General features: G+C 41.3%; 1 protein-coding gene across 1 annotated transcript in view; it reads right to left on the reverse strand.

The window, feature by feature from the left end:
* ARID5B (AT-rich interaction domain 5B) overlaps nucleotides 1–23,379 on the reverse strand; it is a 180,178-nt gene that overhangs the window by 72,663 nt on the left and 84,136 nt on the right. The window contains exon 4 of the mRNA XM_060642665.3: nucleotides 18,691–18,921. Within this exon, the coding sequence (XP_060498648.2) occupies nucleotides 18,691–18,921 (231 nt within the window). The remainder of the gene's footprint in view (nucleotides 1–18,690; nucleotides 18,922–23,379) is intronic.

Genomic DNA, 23,379 nt, shown 5'->3' on the forward strand with positions numbered 1-23,379 from the left:
AAACTCAACCCTGTTCCCATCCTTTTTGCTTCTACCAGACTTTACCCAAGACTTATCTCCAGAATGTTGGGGTAGCCCCTTTGCACGTGTGAGGTAGGGCCTCCTATGGGCTGGGACTCTCCCCTTTTCTTCAGAAGGCCATAGCTAGATGACCCAGTGCTTATGAAATCTATAAGAATAACCACAAAACAGGGGAATCAAAACCAGCTCAGCCATGGGCAATTAACTAGTCCTTGCTAATTCTGTTGCTCCCCAGAAGCAAATCTTCACTCCGAATTAAACATTTGCCAAAGTTTGTTTTGGACAGGCCTTAAATCCACAGGAAAGCGACTAACAGGGTAGGATGGAAGGCTGAGACAGGCCCCCTCCCGAATGGTTGGGACACCTTCAAATGAACTCAGGTTAGCTTACAAATCACTGATCCCTAAAAGAGCACAAACTAAAATTACATTTGTTTTTATTGAAAGACAGTCTCAAGTGCTGACATGTAGTGTAAGACATGTGATACATAATAATACTCTTAAACCAGTTCTGACATAATATCTCCGGCGGCCTAATAACCACAAATGATTGCTTTAGTTAAGAACTAGCCAGAAGCAAAATAGATCCATGTAAAAGTAGCTTGAACCATAAATACCTCAACAATATTTTATGTCACTTTGTAAAAGTTAAAGGAGTCCTATAATAATTAACAACAAAAACGCCATGTTCTTTACCATTGTGTGTTGGTTGTGAAAGGTTATTTCATAGTCCCCCAGGCTGCCAGTGCTGTAAATTATGCAGGCACCAAGAAGCATTAAGGAGAAATAATAGCAATTTAAACGAAGGCTGACGTAATTCATGATAAACAGTCATTGGAAAATATTACAATGTTGTCTTTTTTGAGTGGGTTTAATCAGAAGAATGTGACCATATTCTAACATAAACCACTTCTCTTTTCCATTGTGCTAGCACTTGGAATGTTGGCACTCACCCTGGCTGCAAGGTTCTTATTCACAATAATTGCTGGATCCAGGGCTCTAACACCTCTGGGGAACCTAACAATGTAAATTTGGTATTCTGATTGATGGAAGGAGCTTCCAAGACAAAGCTCAAAAGCTCTGGGCTGCATGGTGGTCCAAAAGAGCGACTGAAATTTGAGATGCACGTAGCCAGGATAACTTAAAGAATATATATCAAAAAGATGGCTAAGTAATGCAAACATTGAAGAATTGCTTTATTGTCACGTCTAATAGAACCTTGAGATGTGGTATAAATCTGGCAGCTGTTATGCTAAAAGCAAACCTTTGTCACACATTGTTCTGGGTGAACTGTAAATACAGCAACACATTAAGAGGCAAATATGATGAGAAACACCAAACCCGCCAACTTTCATTAATGCAAAGTATCGCCAGGTCAGTATCATGGACAGGATCACAGGATATGGCGGACAAGCAGATGCGTATATCTGAACACACACAAATAATTGTTTAGATTTAATACGGGGACAGGGGAAGCAGAATTCTGTGCATAAAAACTGACTGGGAGAAGGTGGGGTTTTGTTTTTATTTTTGTTTTGTTTTGTTTTTTACCAAAAAAAGAAGAAAAACAAAGGCAGCAAGCTCAGAAACATGCCAACATGCAGACTGGGCAATATTTACCTCTCTGGAATTCACCCAGTCTTTGGGAGCGTAAAGGGAATAATATTGCTATTATAACTGCAAAGCCTTCCAAGGTACAGTTCATTTAAAAGTCTTTAAGCCAACTATTGATTATTCGTGTCAACGAAGGAAGGCAAGGATAAAAGAAAACACTGAAAATCCAATAGCTTATTTTTCCCACTAGTTTCTATTTCATTCATGATCCATTCTTTCCAAAGGCCATTAAGAGCAGAACAAGTGATTTCATTTTTTCTTCTTCCCCTTTTCTCTGCCAGCCTTCGGGTGGAGGTGCTAATGAGCTGGAATAAACTCAAATGAAGGCAGAGGAGGCAGAGGAGGCCTGCCCAGGGAGTCAGGGGGCTTGGATCATCTACATAGTGGGGCCCCTGTCCCTGATAATCAAAAGTTAATTGCCACCTTCCAAAGATCACTTATAATATCCATTATATAGCAAAACAGACTATTTTTGACTCAGGATCTCTTTTTCCAACTGAATCTATTTAAATAGTCCCAGAGGTCAAATATCTGGCCACTCCTTTAAAAATATTCTTTCAAAATATGATAAATGGCTTTCTTTGGCATTTATACTAATAAAAGCGTATTTTATCTCCTCTTACCACACAAACCTTACTCTCTCTAAATAGCCCATTGCGAACATTATCAGTGAATTTTGCTCAGTGTACAAATATTTTATGTATTACAATGAGTAGCAGAACGCAAAACTTGCAAATATTTATTTTTAGACATATGGGAAAAAAAGCAATTAGAGCTAAAAATGTGAAGAATGAAGAGCTCACTTAGAAGCAATTACATTGGACATGCAAACTGTTCTGCCATCAAACTTTTATTCAGATGCCATAGAGCATGTTAAGAAATATCACTTGCACACAAAAAAAGAAAATATTACTTCACAACTGAAAATATCCAATCACTATAAACAACATCTGGGGGTCATTAATAACTTACTCCGCAGTTGAAATTAGCCAAAGAATAAGTGGCCTGACTCAGAATTCCTAAATTTCTATTTTTGAAGGAAAAACAAAACATAAAACCATGACTTACATTTGCAAATATGGATGCTCTCTGGTCAGTTTACACGAATACGCAAATGTGTGTAACACACAATGATCAGTTTGTGTACACACAGCGGGTACGTACTGTTAATGCATTAATCGCCATCTCACCTTAAGTGGTGTCTTGTTTTTGCTTTGAGGAAGTTTAAAATTGTAATATTGAGTTCACTCTTCGCTCAGAGCCCTGTGTGTAATTAGCATATTTTTCAGACTGGTAAGAATCTGACCATAAGCAGCATCTAAGAAGCTTCCCATTCCAAACTACTACAAAGCCTTTTGTACGCAGCCTAACACATTTTAAGAGCAAGCATACTGTTCAAATATTCCAGCCCTAAGATAAAAGAACTAACAATTTTACTGCCACACAAGCCACTGTGCTGCAACACCCTAAATATTTATACTAACAGGAGTTGAAAATAGTATCAGAGAACAATGCCAAAATATTTCTTCTACTCATTAATAGCAACAGTCTTTGGCAAGACAGATGCCAAAAAGCCAGCACTTTTCTAATTCACTGGGTCCCATCACATGGTCTGTTATTATAGGTTTCACAGGGAGTCAACACGTGGTTGATTTAATGGGAAAGGGAAAATAGTCTTTATGACAATCCATATTTACATTTTTAAAAAATGTCTCTAAAATATCTCTCTGAAAAGTACCAAATTTCAAGTGTAAGGCACACAGTTCTTATCACATTTCAATGTCTCCAGAATCGGTGGCCTCCCAAATGGACAGCATCTTACAGTGATAATGCTTTTTATTTCTTGGCAGTATGTATGAAAATGATGTGTATTACAAATGATGTTTAGATTGGATGAAATATAGTACCTAGTTGTTTGGTCTGTATCAGGGATCGGCAAATTTTTCTGTAAAGGGTAGGAGTGTAAATATTTTCAGCCTTGTAGGGCATACTCTACTCGACTTGTCTGTTGTAGCACAAAAACAGTCATGGACGAGACAGAGACACATGAGTGTGGTGTGGCAGCGCTCAGCAAAACATTCTATAAGACATCAGGCACCTGGGTGGCTCTGTTGGTTAAGCATCCGACTCTTGGTTTTGGCTCAGGTCATGATCTCAAGAGTTCATGAGATCAAGCCCCGCATTGGGCTCTGTGTTGACTGTGCAGAGTCTACTTGGGATTCTCTCTCTCCCTCTCTCTCTGCCTCTCCCCCATTTGTGCTCGCTCTCTTTCTCTCTCTCTCTTAAAAAAATTAAACAAACAAGCAACTCTGTAAGACAGCAATGGGCCAGATAGGGCCCATGGGCCATAAATCTGCCCTATTTAGCACACTGTGAGAATGGAGCCAGTGTTGCACGCTGAGGGAACACTGGGCCTGATGCAGTGCCCCTGATGGCACACACCGGATGTCTCACTCCCTGGTCTTGCCAGTGTAACACCTCGCCTTCAGCAGGTGCCCAGTATATGTCAGGTGAGGCTAAGGCGAGCTATCGTGCTTAGGCTCACATGCCTCATTAAATGGATATTGCTGGGGGTTGGAAACAAAGACTGTGCAACTGAATGTGAAGAACTTCTGTGGGGACATTTTAGCATCCCTTTTGTCAAAAATTTTGAGCACACTTTGGATTCTTGCAATCATTCTTCACGCGAATCAGAGTAGTTACCCGTTTACCATGGACAGCGATGCAGCACACCCCACAGGAGCACTAGCTGGAGAGTACCAAGCTGGGTTTGAATCCCAGCTCCACCACTTGCTGGTGGATGGCTTCCTCTTAAATAGCTCTGAACCTCAATTTTTTCATCTGCAAAACAGGACACTACCTACCTCAAAGTATTGTGAGAATTTAAGGAGGTGATGTATATATTAAGTGCTCAATACACATTGAACCTTAAACCTTCACTAAACCTTCCACTAAAGTGATTAATCATATAAAATATATGTGATCCATTAAATAGATATCATTTTGGGACACAGACTCTATTTAGACACCTAATACAGTGCCTGACACATAGTACACTCTCAATAAAAGGTATGAGTTATTGTTATTTTTTTAATTACCCAGAATTCTCAGGAAATGAGCTGCCCTAGGTAGTGAAATGTAACATTGACAGAGAATCGTTACAAATCATGATCTGTTTCACAGATAGAATGCAAGTATGTGAGGACAGAAAGAGATCTGGAAGATCACCTGGTCTAGGGGTTCATAACCTAAGGTTTCACATAAGTGGACAAATCCTGAAAAATATATGCAGATTTCCTATATTTGCTTGATAGGTTAATTTTTGCTAACATTGTTCAAAACCATGATGGTAATGATGATGATGATGTTTGCGCGCACACTTTCATGAGAAGAAGACTCATAGCTTCCTTCAGATCCTCCAATGGGGCGGAAATCCAAAAAAGCTCAAAAATACAGTCCAACCCTCCATTTCAGAGGTAAGACTGGAAATCTGGAATTAACTGAGTTGGTGAAGCTCCATATTTGGTGAGAGGGCCAGATTCTAAACTCAGTTCTCTTGACTCCCAGTCAAGGGCCCTTTCTGGTACATTGCAATTTTTCCTATTTCTGGGTAATTCATAGCACTAGAGTGTATCCCTCCAAAATCATGCACTTTTCCTTAAGGAAAGCCTTTTACGGGAGCCCGTGACTGCCCGGGGAACATACCCTACCTTCTGCTGCCATTTGTCATCTCAGTCTAGCACGTCAGTGCAATTGCAGCTCAAGGGTTCTGCCATCACACCTGGATGGAAGCAATTAAGGAAGGAAGAGCTGGCAGTAATCATTACCCTGTCGACTTCCACTCGTCAGCATCATGGCCACCACTACAACTTTGGGCATTCCTGCAACACTGAGTCTCAGTCTTAAGTGTGCATAAAGTAAGATTAAAATGTTGGTGACGGGACATTGCCCATTCAAATTCAGGAGGTCTTAGACTAAAAATCACAATTTTAGTGAGTTCTTCGGGAGACCAAAGATCTTTGCCCGAGCTCACTTTCTTGCCTAAGTCCCCCAGTATTCACTGAAGAAATTTTTTCCTCTTGTGCCTTAGAGTCACACAGAAACTGTGGATCTTCATTCTGAACACTGGGTTCTCAGTGTTGTCAACCATAGCCATAGAAGGTTCAGTAGATAGGGCTGATTGTAACCAAGCACTGGGCTGGCTCTGATTATCTGATATCTCTGCCATTGCTGAGAAGGAAAATAATTTTGGCAATAAGAGATTCTTGGAATTTATCCGAAAGAAACCATCAAAATGCTGATGCTTTTATAAACAAAGATGTTCATTACAGTGTTAATTATACATTACCCATTGAAGCAACAAAGCTAAACAAAACCCTGGAAGAAACAAAGCAACTTCTAATAGAAAGGGATTATGTAAACTCTGATAAAGTCATTTGATTCAGTATTATGCAACCATTAAAATGGTGCTAGTGAAACTGTTCATAAGGATATGAGGAAATGTTTATAAGTGCTAAAATTTTAAGGTAAAAAACTGCATGTATAAAATGTTCTCAAGTAAATAAAAATGCTATGGAAAAAGTCTGGAAGGAAATAGATAAACCCTGATGAGATTACCAATGATATTTAGGGAGGCAATATCAAAGAGTGGAGGAGCATACCAGCTTTGAAGCTAGACAGACCTGAACTGGAATCCAGCCTGACCACTTACTAGCCGTGTGACTTTGGGCTGATGTGACCCTTCTTAGCTTCTGCTTCCTCCCATGTGAAGTGATGGCTAATATGGGATTCCTTACAGGGGCCTCTAAGGAGTGAGATTATGTATGTAAAGGAGTTAGCATAAGGCCTGACATATGGTGCATGCTCACAGAAGAGTGGCAATTATTATTATTATTATCCTTGTCCTTTCCATAATGGAAATAATTTCATAATGAGAAAAATATTTTGAAAAACATATGAGCTGTGTTTTACTATTTTTTTCCCCCTCCTTGAAATATTGTACAAAGGGTATTCGGGATGGGGAGCATCTGGTTGACTCAAGATCCTGGTTGACTAGAGTTTGCTGCATAGGATCTTGTGGTGGTGATGCCATGCCCTTCAGGACTGGGCCCCATTTGGGGGGGGGACAGCCCCCAGAAGCGCAGATCGAGAAGCTGATGCCCACATCCCATTGAGGTCTTACCACTACTACACTCATGTTTAACTCCTGAATTTCCCGATCAGTTCTTCAGCTGCCCAAAGGGGTCATGGACACGGGTCCTTGAGGTTATACAAGGTTGTTCAGAGGCAAGATCTTGAAGATGGGGTGAAGGCCACTTGAAAAGTATGATCAACACTCCTCTGTGTGTGAAGGACATTCTTCTCCTGGGTTGTGGATGCCAGTGTGAGGGCGGGATGAGCCTCTGCCCCAGTTGGAAGAGGCCAGGCTATGGTCTCTCTGCTCTCTGAGGCTACCTCCTCACCTCAGCTCCGGCAAGGTCAGCAAGACACTTTAATAGGGCTCCCTGTGGCCCCTTTTGTTCTAGTTCTGACATATTTCAACTCCCTTTCTTGAAGAACAAAGGGACAGAATGCATTCTCTATAGCATAGGGCCTGTCATCTGGACTATGATAAAGAAAAGGAGCAAAAGAATCCACTTTTACCAACATCCTTTCTCTTTCTGAAGGTGTCTGTGCTTGGAATGGGGCAGCGGTCAGCACCCTGACAGAGTATAGTTTCTGGCACTGTGCATGGTCATCTTTGTTAAAATATTTGATCTCCTATTTTATTATTTTAATTATTTATTTTTTGAGTTTATTTATTTGAGACAGAGTGAGTGAGTGGGGGTGGGACAGAGAGAGAAGAGAGAGAATCCCAAGCAGACTCTTCACTGACAGCGCAGAGCCTGATGTGGGGCTCGAACCCACGAACCACGAGATCATGATCTGACTGAAACCAAGAGTTGTACACTTCCGTGACTGAGCCACCCACGTGCCCCTATCTCCTATTTTAAAGACCTAATTTTCGGGGTGCCTGGGTGGCTCAGTTGGTTAGGTGTCCGGCTTCAGTTCAGGTCATGATCTCACGCTTCATGGGTTCGAGCCCCGCGTCCGCCTCTGTGCTGACAGCTCAGAGCCTGGAGCCTGCTTCAGATTCTGTGTCTCCCTCTCTCTCTGCCCCTCCCCTGCTTGTGCTCTGAATCTTTCTCTCTCTCTCTCTCAAAAATAAATAAACATTTAAAAAATTAAAAAGAAAATAAATAAAGACCTAATATTCACTTCTGGAACTGTGAGGAAGAAAGTGTGGCCTGTTAAACCCTGTGTGTTGTGAACTTGCCTCATCCAAAGATGGAGCTCTCCTCACTGAAGCTCTCCTGAGAGATAGAAGGTCTCATCCTCATCCATAAAGAACACAACGCAAGTCAACAATCCACAAAGTATGCTCAGGGTGTAAGTGCCATCCACCAAGTAATCTTCCTAGTAATGAATGTTCAACTGGCTAAGCTTTTTCTTTTCCAACACTTTCTGATCTGATCCCAGTGTGAACTGTGATCTATATTATGTTTCAGATCCAGATAGCCCACATTTAATTGGAACTTGTCAATGTCCTAGATGCTAATGGCCCTGCCAGTGTTCCTTGATTTTCACACCGAATTCTGAGATCTGTGGGTTAGAGGCTGGAAAGATCAGTGTGGTGACTTATGGGTACAGGCTACTATTTGCTTTAATTTATGGATGCTCCTTGACTTCCTCAGAGAACACCCTTCTAGGTTGTGCAGACTCCGGGATCTATTAAACATCATAACCAATGAAAACTCGTCAACCAAAGATCTTGACCGATTTATGAAGAACATTCCTCTGGTTTGAAGAGGTGAGTAAATGTTGAGGAAAAAAAACATGTCCTTTGAGCTAGATACTTTCCCTTGAGAATTCAATCAATTGGCAATGAGCTAAAGATTGAGGTTAAGAAATACTTGACTTTAAGGAAGGAGATAAAATGATAATTTGAAGCCTTCTGACATTTGGCAGGATTTTTACTCACTTACACAAACATGTGTTGATACAGAGGTGAGTAACGCATGATTCTTACTCCCCCTAGGAGCTTAGAATCTAGGGAAGAGAAATGCAATAGAATCCATTAACTTTAATACCAAACAGAAGAAAAAAGCAACTTTGAGAAAGTACTGAGGAACACAGAAGGACACGAAGATTGTTCTGAATCTACAGTTTCAACCTAGAAGCAGCCCCTAAACATGCAGGAAACCAAGCAGGCACCTCAGTCCTTTACCCCCTGCTGCAAAGTTGATGCATCTCTCCTTCTCCTTCTTATAGGCCCAAGGGGAAATTTCCAATTTAATAAGAGACAAGTTGATTTTTCCTCCAAGAGGCTTCCCCTGGGTCCTAACCACAATGGGGTCTCTGAGAGAAGGACTCAGAAGCACTGGCTCCCTCAGGGGAAGGTGACATCTTCTAGGAAGAAAAAAAGTTTTGCTTGCAGAGGCTGGTATTTTATTTGTTTTGTGTGTGTGTGTGTGTGTGTGTGTGTGTGTGTGTGTGTGTGTTTTAACGTCTATGCTGAAAGCTAAAAATGGCAGAGGAAACAATCTCTTTCTTTGAGCTTCAAAGTCTGGAGTATTTTCCATCTCCTCACCTGAAATAACTTCCTTTTTTTTTTTTTTTTTTGAATCCCTCAAGGTCCAGTTGAAGATCCACTTCCTTTCAGAGCCTTCTCCTGACATCTGGGCCCTCTTTTACATCTTTTAATTCCAGGGGCACCTACAATTTGGCCTCCTCTGGTTAGCCCTTAGTGGACTGCCTTGCAGTGCCGATTATATGGCAGAGCTTTCCCATTTACAAAGCTTGACAGATATCATCTCCTCTGAACATCAAAATAAGTCCTGAATCTTAGCCCCATGCTTCTGTCACTTTAGGGTGGAAACGTGTACCCCCTGGGGTCAGCAGACTGGGGTGGGGGTGCTAACTCCCACTTTGGCAACGTGCTAGATCTGTGACCCCGAAATAACTATGTTATAAGGCTGCTCGTGGTAAGATGAGGAATTTTTAAGATCACAATAATATCTATAGTGGTCCATCACTCTATGTCTTATCTCTGCCAACTCAAGTTTTAAGTGTCTTAGAGCAGAGACCCATGTCCCAACAATGCCTGGACCTCCGCCTTCAACAGAGCCGGTGTTCAATGCATGAATGGAAGCACCCAGAAGTATTAGAACGTACCAGTCTTTTTCTGCCCAAATCCCATCTGTTCTTCAGTCTTCCATGATGGCAACTAGAGAGCCAAAAAGGCCGTTCAGAGAAGAGACTCTCAGGGAGAGAGTTTCTAGGCAACTTCCAGAGGGAGCATAAAGCCCAGATGATGGAGTCGAGGCCCACGCCAGCCAGCGATGAGAAGATTTCCTGAGCAGGCAGTGCCGCCTGCACCTGTGCCAAGAGCTTGGCTAGTCTGCCTCCTTTGAAAACCCATTACCAGATCATGGCAAGCAAAATTTAATTTTAAGAAGGGAAATGATTTATGTGCTACAGGAATAAATAAGTGACAGAAGCAGGAAAGCTTGCATACATTTCATTTTTTGAAATTAGACCTATAATTTTTTCATTAAGGGAGGATGCCAAGTTGGGAAAGCCAATGCGTTCCTAAGCAGAAAATTACAGAGAGGTGTATAATCAAAGTCCTGTCAGCATCACAACCCCGTGCCTTAAAAAGAGTCCATGGGAACACAGGGCAGTTTACTATCTGCCCCTTTCAACCTCCAGCTCTCACAGGGCTCTCTATTTATACCTGCTTGTGTGATGAGATGGGGAGCACCACTCTGGCTGGTGTGCAGAAGAGACCGCAGGCCAGCGAAGGCTGAATCAGGGAGGCTGGTAGAATACAGACAAGCGAGGACGGTGGCTGGCATCAATGTTTCCTGATCAGATTTTGAATTGTCATGATCATTCCTCTCCTAACCTCTCCAACACACACCAGTCTCTGTAAAGCCTACAGAACCCACTGTATATTCATTATCTAGAGAGCTGGTGACCAGTTATCTGTTTCCAGGCAGCCAGATCTTAGGAAGCTGGAAAGATCTTTCTGAGCCAGGTCCAAGCTGAAAGGCAGTCTAGTGTCATTGTTCAGAGCATGGACGCTGAGCCAGAGTGTCTAGGTTCAAACCCTGGTTCTGCCACTTGATAGGTAACTTTACTGTGCATAAGTGTTCTTACTTCAAAAAATGGGGGAGAGCAATGATATTGACACAGAGTATTTATGCATCCACTCACTCATTTAACCCAATATTTATTACACACCTACTGTGTGTCTAGTATTGTTCTGGTCCCTGGGTGGGTACAGGGTTGTGAACCCGCTTTTTTTAAAGTTTACTTATTTATTGAGAGAGAGAGAGCGAGCGTGGGAGGGGCAGACAGAGAGAATCCCAAGCAGGGAGGCAGGGCTCGAACTCTCAAACTGTAAGATCATGACCTGAGCCAAAATCAAGAGCCAGACACTTAACTGACTGAGTCACCCAGGTGCCCCACGTGAACCCTCTCTTAAAGAGCTTACATTATAACACAGGTGGGGATGGGGGAGACAGACGATAAACATATAACAAAACAAATATGATAGTTAATCTCAGATAGAGATAAGTTATAGGACGGTAAGTATATGTTGGGTGACGGGGTACAGCGGAACACGTGAAAAGGGGCAAGTAAGAGAAGACTTGTCTGGGGAGCAGATATCTGAGCTGAGGATGCAATGATGAGAAGAAGCCAGACCCATGATATCTGGGGAAACACATTCCATGCAGAAGGACAAACAAGTATTTCTGGAATGAGTGGTTGTTGAATGATCTTTACTAGCAAATGATACCTCATTTCCCCAGTAGTCTGTATAGGTATGAAATAATTCTATAAATGTTTTTTTGAGGAACCACTATGGACTTGGTAGGTGGGTAAGGTTGTGTGGCGTGGTGCAAGAGGTACAAGAAGACTTAGTTAATGATGAGTACTTAAGTGGTACTTGCCATGGACCATCTAAGTGTCCTAATCCTCACAGCTCTTGAGGTATGGTTAATACCCATGGCATGCCTATCCCATATTTTCCCAATCTTCTCCCCACATACCACACTGTAAGATCATTAGGAGTATAAATTGTTTTGTCTTATTTACAACTGTGTGCACAGCGACAAGAACAATACCTGGCACATGGTAGGTGTGTAATAGATATTGGTGCAATGCATAAATGGACAAGAACGTACTGAGTATCAGGCACTGTGGTGGGCTCCCAGCATCCCCAGACAGCCTCGCTACAGTCCAAGGAACTTTAATCAATACAATTTCCTTGAGCAGATAGAATGAAGGGGTTTAGAGGGTATCTTTTGCTATCAAGAGGATTTTACAAATCAAGCGAATACAGACTTATTCTGATCCTCATTCTACCATCCCTACCCTAAGTAGCACTTTTGCCTGTGATTTTTCAATGACCTGGTTCTTTCCTGGTGTGTGTGTGTGTGTGTGTGTGTGTGTGTGTGTGTGTGTGTGTGTTAACTGATAAAAATATCTATTTCACCCTAGAGAGGAATATGTTGATCTTGCTAATGTAATGGGATATAACTTTCTTGCTTTTCTAAATGAAATGCTAGGTGAAATATTAGCCAATATAGACACAAATCCTTTCTTCTGGAGTGAACAAGAGTTTGTTGTACCCGTGAGTCCAAATAGTTTTTAATAACCCATTGAGTCCCCTCGGCTACAAAAGGAGTCCACAGTTATTTTAAAATATCCCTTCAAGTTCCAAAAATAGAAAAGAAATCCATGAATCCTACCCATTCCATATAGCATGACTCTGAAAGTTAACTTGCAGTAACAACATAAAAATTCTGTTCGTTAACCCTCCACAGAGATGGTACCCTAGCTTCCAACGCTCTGCCCCAGGAGGTCTGCTCTCCAGCCCTCTTTGTGTCTTAGCGTCCTGGAAGCCAAGGCCATATGTTAATCATTACATGTACTATTGAGCACATCCGATATACCACTACATTTACTACGTTGTATGATGAACTTAAACATTCCTCTGCCCCTACTTGGGCAGCACATGCAATAAACAGAAAGTACCAAGCATGGTCCTGGGTAGGCCACTATCTAATGGCAAACAGAATCTCTAGAAAATTTCCAAGACAAAACAGTCCTCCAAGAGAGATCTCTGAAGGTTAAGGTCTTCTGCATAAATAGCAATATACAAGAAGCACGGCTCCTTTTCCACTCTGCTTCAATTAAAGAGAAACATCTGCCTTGTTATCATTTGGGAGATCAGTGGGCACTGCAGGCAGGCAGCAAAAGCCTGAATGTGGACAGGGGCCAGGAGCAAGGCCATTTGATCATCGAAATCCACTGTGACCATGAAACCTACTTTGGCAAGGAAAAAAAAATGTTTACTCACTTACAAATTCCCATGATCCTTAACAAAACAACTGCCTTTCCTTTCATTTCCAGCAAAACATGTGATGTTTAGAGGGAAGAGGCACAGTCCAGCTCGTCCTCTGCTTCAAAATAATTTTATGCATCCTGAATTTTCTTTCATAAGAAGTCAAAGTTTCATTCCCTCTTCTGTTTTCCTCCCTCCCTTGGCTTTTTCTTCTTTTGTCTAGAATGTCATTATTTCACCCAACAGGAAAACAGAAATGGAAAGTTCAGTGCAGAGTCAGAAAAGATTCTTTAAAACATACTGTAAAAAGTAGGAAAGTTTTCTTTTCCATTATGGTTCTAGAAAGAGTCCCAGGGCCTTAGAGGAACAGTTCCTTTATTATTTACAGAGCAAGATCAGTGTAGATGATTCTAAGTTGTCTAAGTCCTAAGTTCTAATAGAAACAGTAGAGAATCTTCATTCACCACGAGGACTTTTTTTTGGTCAAGCGGATACAGATTTAGTCTGAGTCTGGCGATGAGCTATTACTACCCGGTTTTAAAGATGGGACAAGTGAGGGGACTTACATCTCTTGCCCAGAGGAATAGCAAATCAGACAGGTGAGCCTTGATTAATACTGTACCTGTTTGTAAGCCTGGCACTTCTTTCTCCTAAATGGTGCCATGCTCCTTGTGCTTCAGCAAAGGATATGTTTTAATGCTGATGTAGCCACCTTCTCCCTGAGGGTAGGACCTCATGGTTTCCTGCACGTGGACCAAATGCCAAGATGGCAGTCCATCTCATCTCTGCTCTTTTCAGGTGAATTACCACATCCTTCCTTTAACTCCATCCCATTCCTTGGTCAAGGAACACACATACACACAAACACACACACACACCCTGACTCCAAAGAACTTAGGAGAATGTCTTATGTTTCTTTGTAATTCAAAACTCAGACTAAAATAAACCGTATCTTTTGTTATATTTTTAATTAACCATATCTTAATCCATTTAGTTCCACCCATATTTACGGACTGATTTCATCTCATTTATATATACTGGGTCCACCTTACATCTGATAAAGCTGGTACCTTAAAGTTGTCCATGTACCTACTGTACTGTGCACACCTCTGTTTGGAGTTGGCTGTCAACACTTCACACATGTGAAATCAATCGTGTGATAGTCATGTAAACAGCACACATGACAAACTGGTAGGCATTTTATTGTTCTAACAGGGAAAATAGGCAAAATGGGTGCACGTGTATGTTTTTCCTACCGTCCAGACAATAGCATGATATAAATGATGGTATGCGTTTTACAAAAGAGGAATCAAATTATAAAAAGAGGTAAAAGCAAGGTAGGGGGATGGTTGAAGAATGCCTCGTGCTAGGAGAGTCTAACAGGACAGTGGGGGCAGGAATTATGCACAGGGGAGAGATTTTTATGAGAAAAATTGTCATTCGTAATGTCACTTTCCCTTCATTATTATTATAATCTCATTTCCTAATTGCATGTGCAATACAATCAGTTTTCGCAATGCTTTAATGGGGAGTCCATTGCTTTAGTTTTAAAAATAGTCCATTTTCTTGTGCTGAGAAAACAGCACATTGCCTTTAAGAGCATTGTAACTGACAAGACGGAAGGATTCAGGCAGGATGTCGAGGCTCAAGCTTTTCAATCACCTGCCATTAATATGATTCGATTTATGCTTATGTCATAGGTTTAGATATCGCACAGCGCTGTAAGCAGGGAAGGGACTTGAATAAAATACAGGGACGAAAGCAGATGGTATGCTATCAAAACCCTTCAAGCCTAAAATAACCTTTCCCAAGTAAGGAGGATAGTTAATTAAAACCAGGATATATTTACTCTATTCTGAATATCTCAATGTAAATAAAAATCAAAATGACACCACTGTAATGTGGGACTAAATGATGAAATTTCATCTATTCTATTTTTCTTTAATAGTTTCTAATCAAACTTTTCATTAAACAGCTTCATAAAATTCCACGGAGAATTTATTTATAGGGATTCATTGTAGATTTAAAAGCCTTACTTTTATTGTTCAATTAAACCTGTTATTCAGTGGACAACATTGAAACAGTGGGGAGGGGTGATGATGTCTGAGCAGTTGGAAGAGGCTGTCACACGCACAGAGGATGTGGGTCATCTCTGCCCAAGAAAGCCTAGTTTAGGCTCTAAAGCCACTGCCTGGGTTCGTCCCAGCCCTGGTCCACAGACTCATATTCCTGTCCCCCTGGTAAAGAGAAGGCACCAGTCCATTTATTGGGGGCAAACCAAGTAAGGGAAGGCCAACGGTTCACCCAGGGTGAAGGCAGCCATTCTTAACATGGAGAGTCAGGACATGAATTGTCAGTGATCTAGGTATTTCCAAAACTTTTCTATTAGCCTTTCTCCCTATCCTTTTTTTTTTCTCTTAAGTTTTTATTATTTATTTACTTTTGAGAGAGAAAGCACGAGTGGGAGAGGAGCAGAGAGAGTGGGAGAGACAGAATCCCAAGCAGGCTCTGTGCTGTTGGCGTGGAACCCAATGCGGGGCTCGAACCCACAAGCTGTGAGATCATGACCTGAGTGGAAGTCAGATGCTTAACTGACTGAGCCACCCAGGTGCCCCTCTCCCTGTCCTTTAAAACCAGACCCAGTCTTGCCTTTTTCATGAGGCTTTCCCTGACCCCCCTCCAAGGATCACCCCCCTCCCTGCCCCGGCCAGCCCAGTGCTAAATTCCTCCTGTGCTTGCTTTCTGCAACACTCACCAAATACTTAATCATTGACTTTCTTGTAACATTAGTTAACCTTTCAGGTGTGTTAATCCTGTCTTCCCCAATTAGATTTTTAAATCCTCCAAGCAAGCAAGAACCGTGTTTTATTTATCTTCTGAATGCCCTCTCTCACCCCCACTCCATAATCCCATTTAAGAGGAGAAAGCAGAAAATATATTAGTTAATAAAACAAACATTATTTAATCATAGGAAAGCAGACACTGTCCTTTTGAGAAGGGCCTTGCAGGTATGTTATGGCAATTTATGAATTCCATGTGTCAAAGGTGTAGCTGATAAATGCTATAAACCCTTTGCCATCAGCTCCACCATTCACCCACCTGGTGATATGGCTAATAAAATTTGATTTTTACAGCCTAGGCATACTGTTACCTAAATTACATTTGACCAATTACTGAAGTCACCAAACGTGTGGTACAGAATATATACTGTGTAGAAAATTCATCTGTGGGCCCCCTGGCACTCGCGGTAATCTGACAGAAGTGCTTCAGTCATCTGGCAGTGTTTAATATTAGGAACATTTGTTTAATGCTAATGAAATTTATGTTCTCCTACCAACTGTTAGTTGGTTGGAGAAACCCAACCCCACATTTTAACAAACTCTTTAACCCATGTTGCTTTCAAATACAACCAATTGGAGGTTTAAAAGGGTGTTTTCTGGAAGTTTAGATGTGTGACCCAACGTGGAAGGTGGGGGAGGGATGTTGGCGAAGGTATGCAAATCAGGTCAAAATAAGCTCTTTTGCGGGGGGAAAGGGTGTCCACTTAGGAGAATGAAATACTATACGAAGTACAAACTCAACTAATATTAAAGATTAAAGAAAAATCTAATATTCTAATGATTAGGCTAGCCATCTAAAAGCTCTTTAAAGGTACCTTTATTCCAAAAGAAAGCTTCCACTTTAAGAGGCTGGAGAAGAAAAACAGCATTAAAATTAGCTTTACCAGAAGAAAGTTCAGGAAAACATTCAAAAGTCAGATGCTTGTGTTTGTGAGAACATTTAAAACTAATTTAGGAACTCTTAACAACCATTGTGATCACTGTTAAATTGGAACTTCTTTCTATTACCAATTCCAGACACAACAGCTTTCAAGCTCAATGACTAATAACTCTTAAATTAGCCAAAAAGGTTAAAACATTTTTCATCATGTTACATTGTGATGCTCTTTGAATACTCTTAAGTGAGGGAAAGCATTCTTTCAGTTTTATTTTGTGTCAGAAATTTACAGACCTCTTCAGTGGCAAGCAGGACAGAGGGGTTTGGACGTCAGGGATATGGGGAAAAAAAACAACCCTCAAAACAGAAGTGTTAAAAAGGGAAGATTTGTAGAGGTTGATCTGAAAAGAGAAGGTATTAAAAAATGTATTGGATACATTCATCTACTTGAATACAAAAGGTTATTCGAGTATTAAACAATTCTTCTTGGAAAAAGGAGAAAATAACTTATAGAAACACTACTATTCTCTTATAGAATGGCAGTCGTTCAGTAAGCCAGAGCTGTGAAAGGCATCCGACAAAAAAGTTTGTAAGGAAAAAAGAAAAAGCCAGGTCCGATGAACCTAGGTGCCCTACTTCTTTCCTCCCTTCCTTGTTGGATTATACATCATCCCCTCATCCTCACCCCTACGTACAACACCCCCCTGAAACAGGTGGAAGGCTGCCTAGGTCATGAATACAGTGGATTTCTCAAACCATGCTGAGGCCTGCAATTGTTTAGCAGAATAATCTGAATCTGAATAACCCACAAACTAGGGATCCTTGGGAAAACATTAGCCGATGGAATCAAGGAGTGTTCCAACTCAAGGGGACCCCATTAGTGCTCCCTCTGGGCCAGTGGTCTCAGACTCTTCTTCACCCCAGGATCCATGAGAGATTCAGCATGGGTCGGTCATCATACTGGTCGCTCCATGGTGGCAATTCCCAAAGAAGGGGTAGGTGGGGGAGTTTCATGCCTCTGTAAGTACAGGAATTTCCAGGGAACATTTATAGCTTGATAAAGCACCCCCAGGGCATTCTGATATCCCTGCCCAGCCTGTTGAGAACCACGATATGAGCCAGTCTCTTCAACAAACAGATGAGAAAATGAAGATGTGAGAGATGTGACCCTGGCTTGCCTCCAGTCATTCACTGCATCATGCAAGGTCTCCCAAATGTATATCTCTTCTCCTCCTTCACTTCTATCTATAGAGACACATGACTGATCAGCTAGGCAGAGATGCAGATAAAGATATGTGTGCATATATCCATCTTTTGTGGGCATGGTGTACAAAAAATATATATAGATATCTGAATATAGATATATAAATAAGTATAAAAATATACACAGATATCTGAATATAGATATATAAATAAATCTATATTTTTTATACACTGTGCCCACCAAAGATGGATATATATGTGCATACATACATATATATGAAAAAAATTAAGAGGCATGGGGATCTATCATCAGTCTATCTGTTCACCTTTATAGTACTGAAGTAGTCACAACTGGTGCATTTTTATAGTTCCTTATAACATGGAAAAGGGCGTGATCAATTAAAAACAAAAATCAGTATCCAAATAGCCAAAGCCTTCAAAGAAAGAACTAACACGGAAGCTTCTTGTCTGAAAGTCCAATTTCAAGGTCGACCAAGCAACTTTGGACCCTATACTGAACAACAAATTCTAAATAATAACCTTTTACCCTGGTAAACAGAGGCTGCCGAAGAGGCAATGACACTTCATGCCACAATAATTTTGGGGGGAGGGTAGGGGAGGGGTGGCACACAGAGATTGTGAAAATAAGCCTTGTTCCCCATCACCACTCTTTACAAGAACCGAAAACAACTAAACACACACGCGCAAGTTTCAGGTAGGAAAAAAAAAAAAAAGACTCACCAAACTCATCGCATATACTCTCATTTTCAATGAGAGTTGGGTGGTCAAACGTGTCTCGACAGTACAGGATCTGAGGGTTCTTGCTGACCACCGCAATGCCCCCCAGGGCTAACGCAAACTGGTCCGTTAGAATGGAAGACGGCTTATCCTGGATGCGTTTCAGCATCGATCGGTACCGGCAGTACTGAGGGTAGCTGAGAACGATCACGTTGGTTTCTTCATCGTCCTCCCCTAGACAAACGAGAAAAAGCTCCCATTACTTTCTTCCCTCCAACAAAGAACTGTCCAGGCTATGGCATGATTTCAGTGATCACTCTGGTTTTGTATTAAAATGTGTCTTCAGTGAGACTCTTCTACCAGGTCATGTTTGTCTCTGTCTGGCTGACGTGGGCATTCTCCCAGCCCCACCTCACCAACCCAATTCCACTAAAAAGCCTCGGGTTACTGACAGGGAAAAGAAAAAGTGGGGAAAAGAAAGAGATGGGGTGATCTCATAGACAGATTAAGCAATGTTTGGGTCACCAGAAAGCAGCAGAACCAAAAAACTGTTTTGAAAGAGTCTGATATATATTTTAAGCATTAAAGTCACTCATCATAGGAAAAATCAGAATTTTGTGGAGCTTCTTTATACATATTTCCAGAGTCTGGTATTGCTACATTTTTGGATTATATATTCTTTCAGTGCTAGAAGTCTCTGTAAAGGTCATCTGGCCCCAGAGAGATGTCCATAAGTTCAAATAGCATCATCATCAAATCTGGTGGTGGGTAGTGCCATTCAACAAATATTTCTGGTTCTCTTTATGGTAGTGTGGAAAGACCGTGCTTCCTGGCCCACTGGAGTCAAGTGACCATGTGACTTGTTTTGGCCAATAAAATGTGACAGAAGTGAGTGGCTACTTTAGGGGCCAGTGTTTGACTGACAACACTCTCTTTCCCTTTGTCCTGGGCATCTGTAATGATTCAGATAGTGGCTACTCTGCAAGTCAGGGTCTTGGAGTAAGAATCACATGGAGCAGAGACCCCTCCTTGATCCTAAATGGACACAGAACACAAGCACAAAAGGAACCTTTGTTGTTGTAAGTGAGGCTGTGATTTGGGGGGTTATTTGTTTTTGCAGCATGATCTATCCCAACTTGATTGATACCTCCACCTTCTTTGCCCTCCCCCCTTCTCCTACCCCCTGCCTTCTAATGTTCCTCCAATCCATCTGGTAACTTGGCACATCTCAGAGAACCATGCTGAGAGGACTCCCCAAGCATCCTTGTGACAGCTCCATCAGAACCAACTTAGCTCAGAACATTTCAGCCACTTTAATGAAACTCTCTTTTACAATGATCTTAATGTTTATCTGCACCTCTCTATATTAAGTGATTATTTATAAAAACCAGATTCTGCATGGAGGAATCCTGCCTTCATCTTAAGCCTGAGAAATGGCAAAAACTCCCCTTTGGTAGCCTGCCACCTGCACAATGTCAAGCTGAATTTGGGCTCCATGACCCAGTCTGCCATCACTCTTTATAACCACTCCGTCAGGGCGTTTGTAAGCAATTCCCAGATATGTCACTGGCTTATCCAAAGGGAAAACACTCAATATTTTGAGTCCTTACCATGCTGCAGGGAATTGCACAAGACAGTTGTTAAGGATACCAACATTATCATGGCCATCTGGTAACCAGTGGGAGACAAATGAGTCAGGACAGAACAAATGATAGAATATAACCAGTACCAGTGGAAGGTGTGCATGTGACCTTTTCAGATAGGAGGCCAATACCCAGATGTATTTCTAATTATGTTCACTTAGTTCCTCAGGCTGGAGGCTTCTTCGAGAATGGAGATGTTTAGCTGCTTTCAAGATGACATCTTTTAACAGTTTACATTTCTTAGACTCCTGCCTGGTTGTGGGTAGTCACTTTGTCAGCTGCCATACTGAATTAAAAGGAAATATGTTTACATTGAAGGCAAGTCCCCAAATGAAGTACAGTTTTTAAGATGCTGAAATATGCCCCAAGGCATTTAAATTTGAGATTTTTATGGCAGACCCAGACCCTAGTTCACACGTTGGGTTCAAATCTGTGCTTTCTATAGAGTTCAAGCACAAAGAATTTTATAGGAACTATCCACCAAACATCATCAGAACTCCAGAGCACTGAAGCGGCCCCCAACATGTCAACTGTATTATTATGCTGTATTTGTCCAAGACGTTGTGGATGAGAGAGGGTATAACCACGGACTCTGAGGACTTATTTCAGCATGCTCGTCACCTAATACCATGTCTGTAAAGAGTAAATACTGTGCAAATCTATACACAGCTTCCAAAATTCTATCTTGGTTGTGCTGTTGGCTTTCTGTACAGGGGCAATGGTTGCACTAGTTTCTCCAAGTGGTCTTGAAATGAAATGGAGGGCATCCTGCTTTTCAGGTGGAATGATGGCAGAAGAATGGATGCTTCAGGGTTAGTTTTATAGCAGAAGATGTCACCTGCGTTCTTGGGACCATTTCACTTCCTTCTTGTCCCTTCATTCTCTTTCTGTTTTTCTCTGATCATTTTTCATGATAATGCCATCTCTAACCTCTCCCTAATTCTCTGGAATCTGCTCCCTGACTATCTTTCGTGCTTAGAAATGACCTGGTTTTTGTTGTTGTTGTTGTTTGTTTGTTTGTTTTTGTTTTTTTCTCTTCACCTCATCCTAGCTCCAAACATTTATCCCTCTTTCTTCATGCAGTTCCCAAAACACAAGCCAAGCCATGAATCCTCTTTCTGTTGGAAGAAAAGCTAGCAATTTCCCTCTGGTCCAAGTCATGGAAATATGTCCTATGATATCCATTCATTTTGGAGATATTACTTCTAAGAGTGCTCCCAGGACTGCCCGCATCAGAATCGCATAGAGTAACTGTAAAAAGGCAGGCCCTAGGGGCCTATCGAGAACCACTAACTCAGAATCTTGAAGGTTGGGGCCCAGGAATTTACATTTTTAACAAACTCCCAAGTAGTTCATGCACATTAAACTTTGAAACCACTACCTCAGAGTCTGAATTTAGCTTTTGCACAGATGTGTAATAACTTATTCAGTTTGGGTTTTGATTTCTGTTTCTGTATGTATGTGTAAACACACACACACACACACACACACACACACACACACTCCACTTTCAATGGGAATATGTCTCGACAACCCATTATAAGTTGAAAATACCCTAAATTGAAAAGACATTGAATACACCCAATCTACCAAACGCCGTAGCTTAGCCTCACCTACCTTAAATGTGCTCAGAACACTGAGATTGGGCAAAATCATCTAACACAAAGCCTATGTTATAATAAAGTATTGAATATCTCATGTTATTTATTGAGTACTTTACTGAAAGTGAGAAACAGAATAGTTGCGTGGGTACAGAATGGTACCAGTGTGTCAGTTGTTGACCCTCGTGACCGTGTGGTTGACTGGGAGTTGTGGCTGGGGGCTGATGGCAGGCACCAAACAGTATTGTGCCCATATCGCCAGCCTGTGAAAAGATTCACATTCAAACTCAAAGTACAGTTTCTATTGAATGCGTATTGCTTTTACATAATTGTAAAGTCAAAAAATTGTTAAGTTGAAACATCTTAAGTTGGGGTTCCCAAGAATATATATATTTATAACTTGTTTTTAGGTATATGCTTCTATCAAAACCCCCACTGTATCCAGAAAAGAATACAGGACCGAATTCCCTTCTTCTTGCCACTTTCCCAGGATTGTTGTAGGTGTCACAGAAGACCCCAAATGAAAACAAGCGCTCTTAGCCAAAAATACAAGGGACAGAGGGACTATTTGTTTAGAAATACTATGATTTCTAGTACTGATAATAGAACACAAAAATTTACAAGGGTCTTTCACAAAACACATCTCTTCTGTTCCTCACAACAACCCTATTAGTAGGATTTACTGCTTCTGAACATCCCCCAATTCACAGGTGGGGTAACAAGTTCAGACACCCAAGTGACTAGTTCGGGATCTCAAGGAAGCAAAGTGACAGAGGTGAGACTGCCACCTGGTCTTTTAATTCCAAGTTTGACGGGCTTTTCATTATGACAAAATGTCACAAATACTAATAATAGCAAAATTATTATCATTAAGGTAACGCTTTGATTTCTTTTCCTATGTGGCTGTGGTTGAAAGAAAATCTTTGTTTATTTGACATATTATTTTAGAAATTTAAGCAACTTACAATATTAGGGAGGAGGATGATGGCTTTTGGTCATGTAAAATACAAAACCTCTGTTTCATCAAGAACTGTAGAGTTCAGCCAGCTACAAGCCAGGTTCTACTCCGGTTCAGTTAGCTTGCTGTTATTTGGGAACATTGCAAGTCACATTGTAATGATCTAGCAGCACTGACACATCTTTCATGTACAGTGGTCTCGCTTTTTGCGGTTTCGCTTTCTGCGGTTTGTGGTCAATGGCGGTCTGGAAGCAGATGATCCGCCTTCTGACATATCATCAGAAGGTCAGTGGTAGCCTAACACCACGTCACAATGCCTACATCATCCACCACACTTGTTCTCCTCACTCGGGCATCCAATCATCTCACATCATCACAGAACAAGGGTGAGTACAGTATAAGGTGTTTTGAGAGAGACTACTTTCACATAACTTTTCTTACAGTATATCGTTATTAGTGTTCAATTTTATTATTAGTTATTATTATTCAT

Source organism: Panthera onca, chromosome D2 (genome assembly GCF_046562875.1).
Source record: "Panthera onca isolate mPanOnc1 chromosome D2, mPanOnc1 haplotype 2, whole genome shotgun sequence".
Taxonomy (NCBI): Eukaryota; Metazoa; Chordata; class Mammalia; order Carnivora; family Felidae; genus Panthera; species Panthera onca.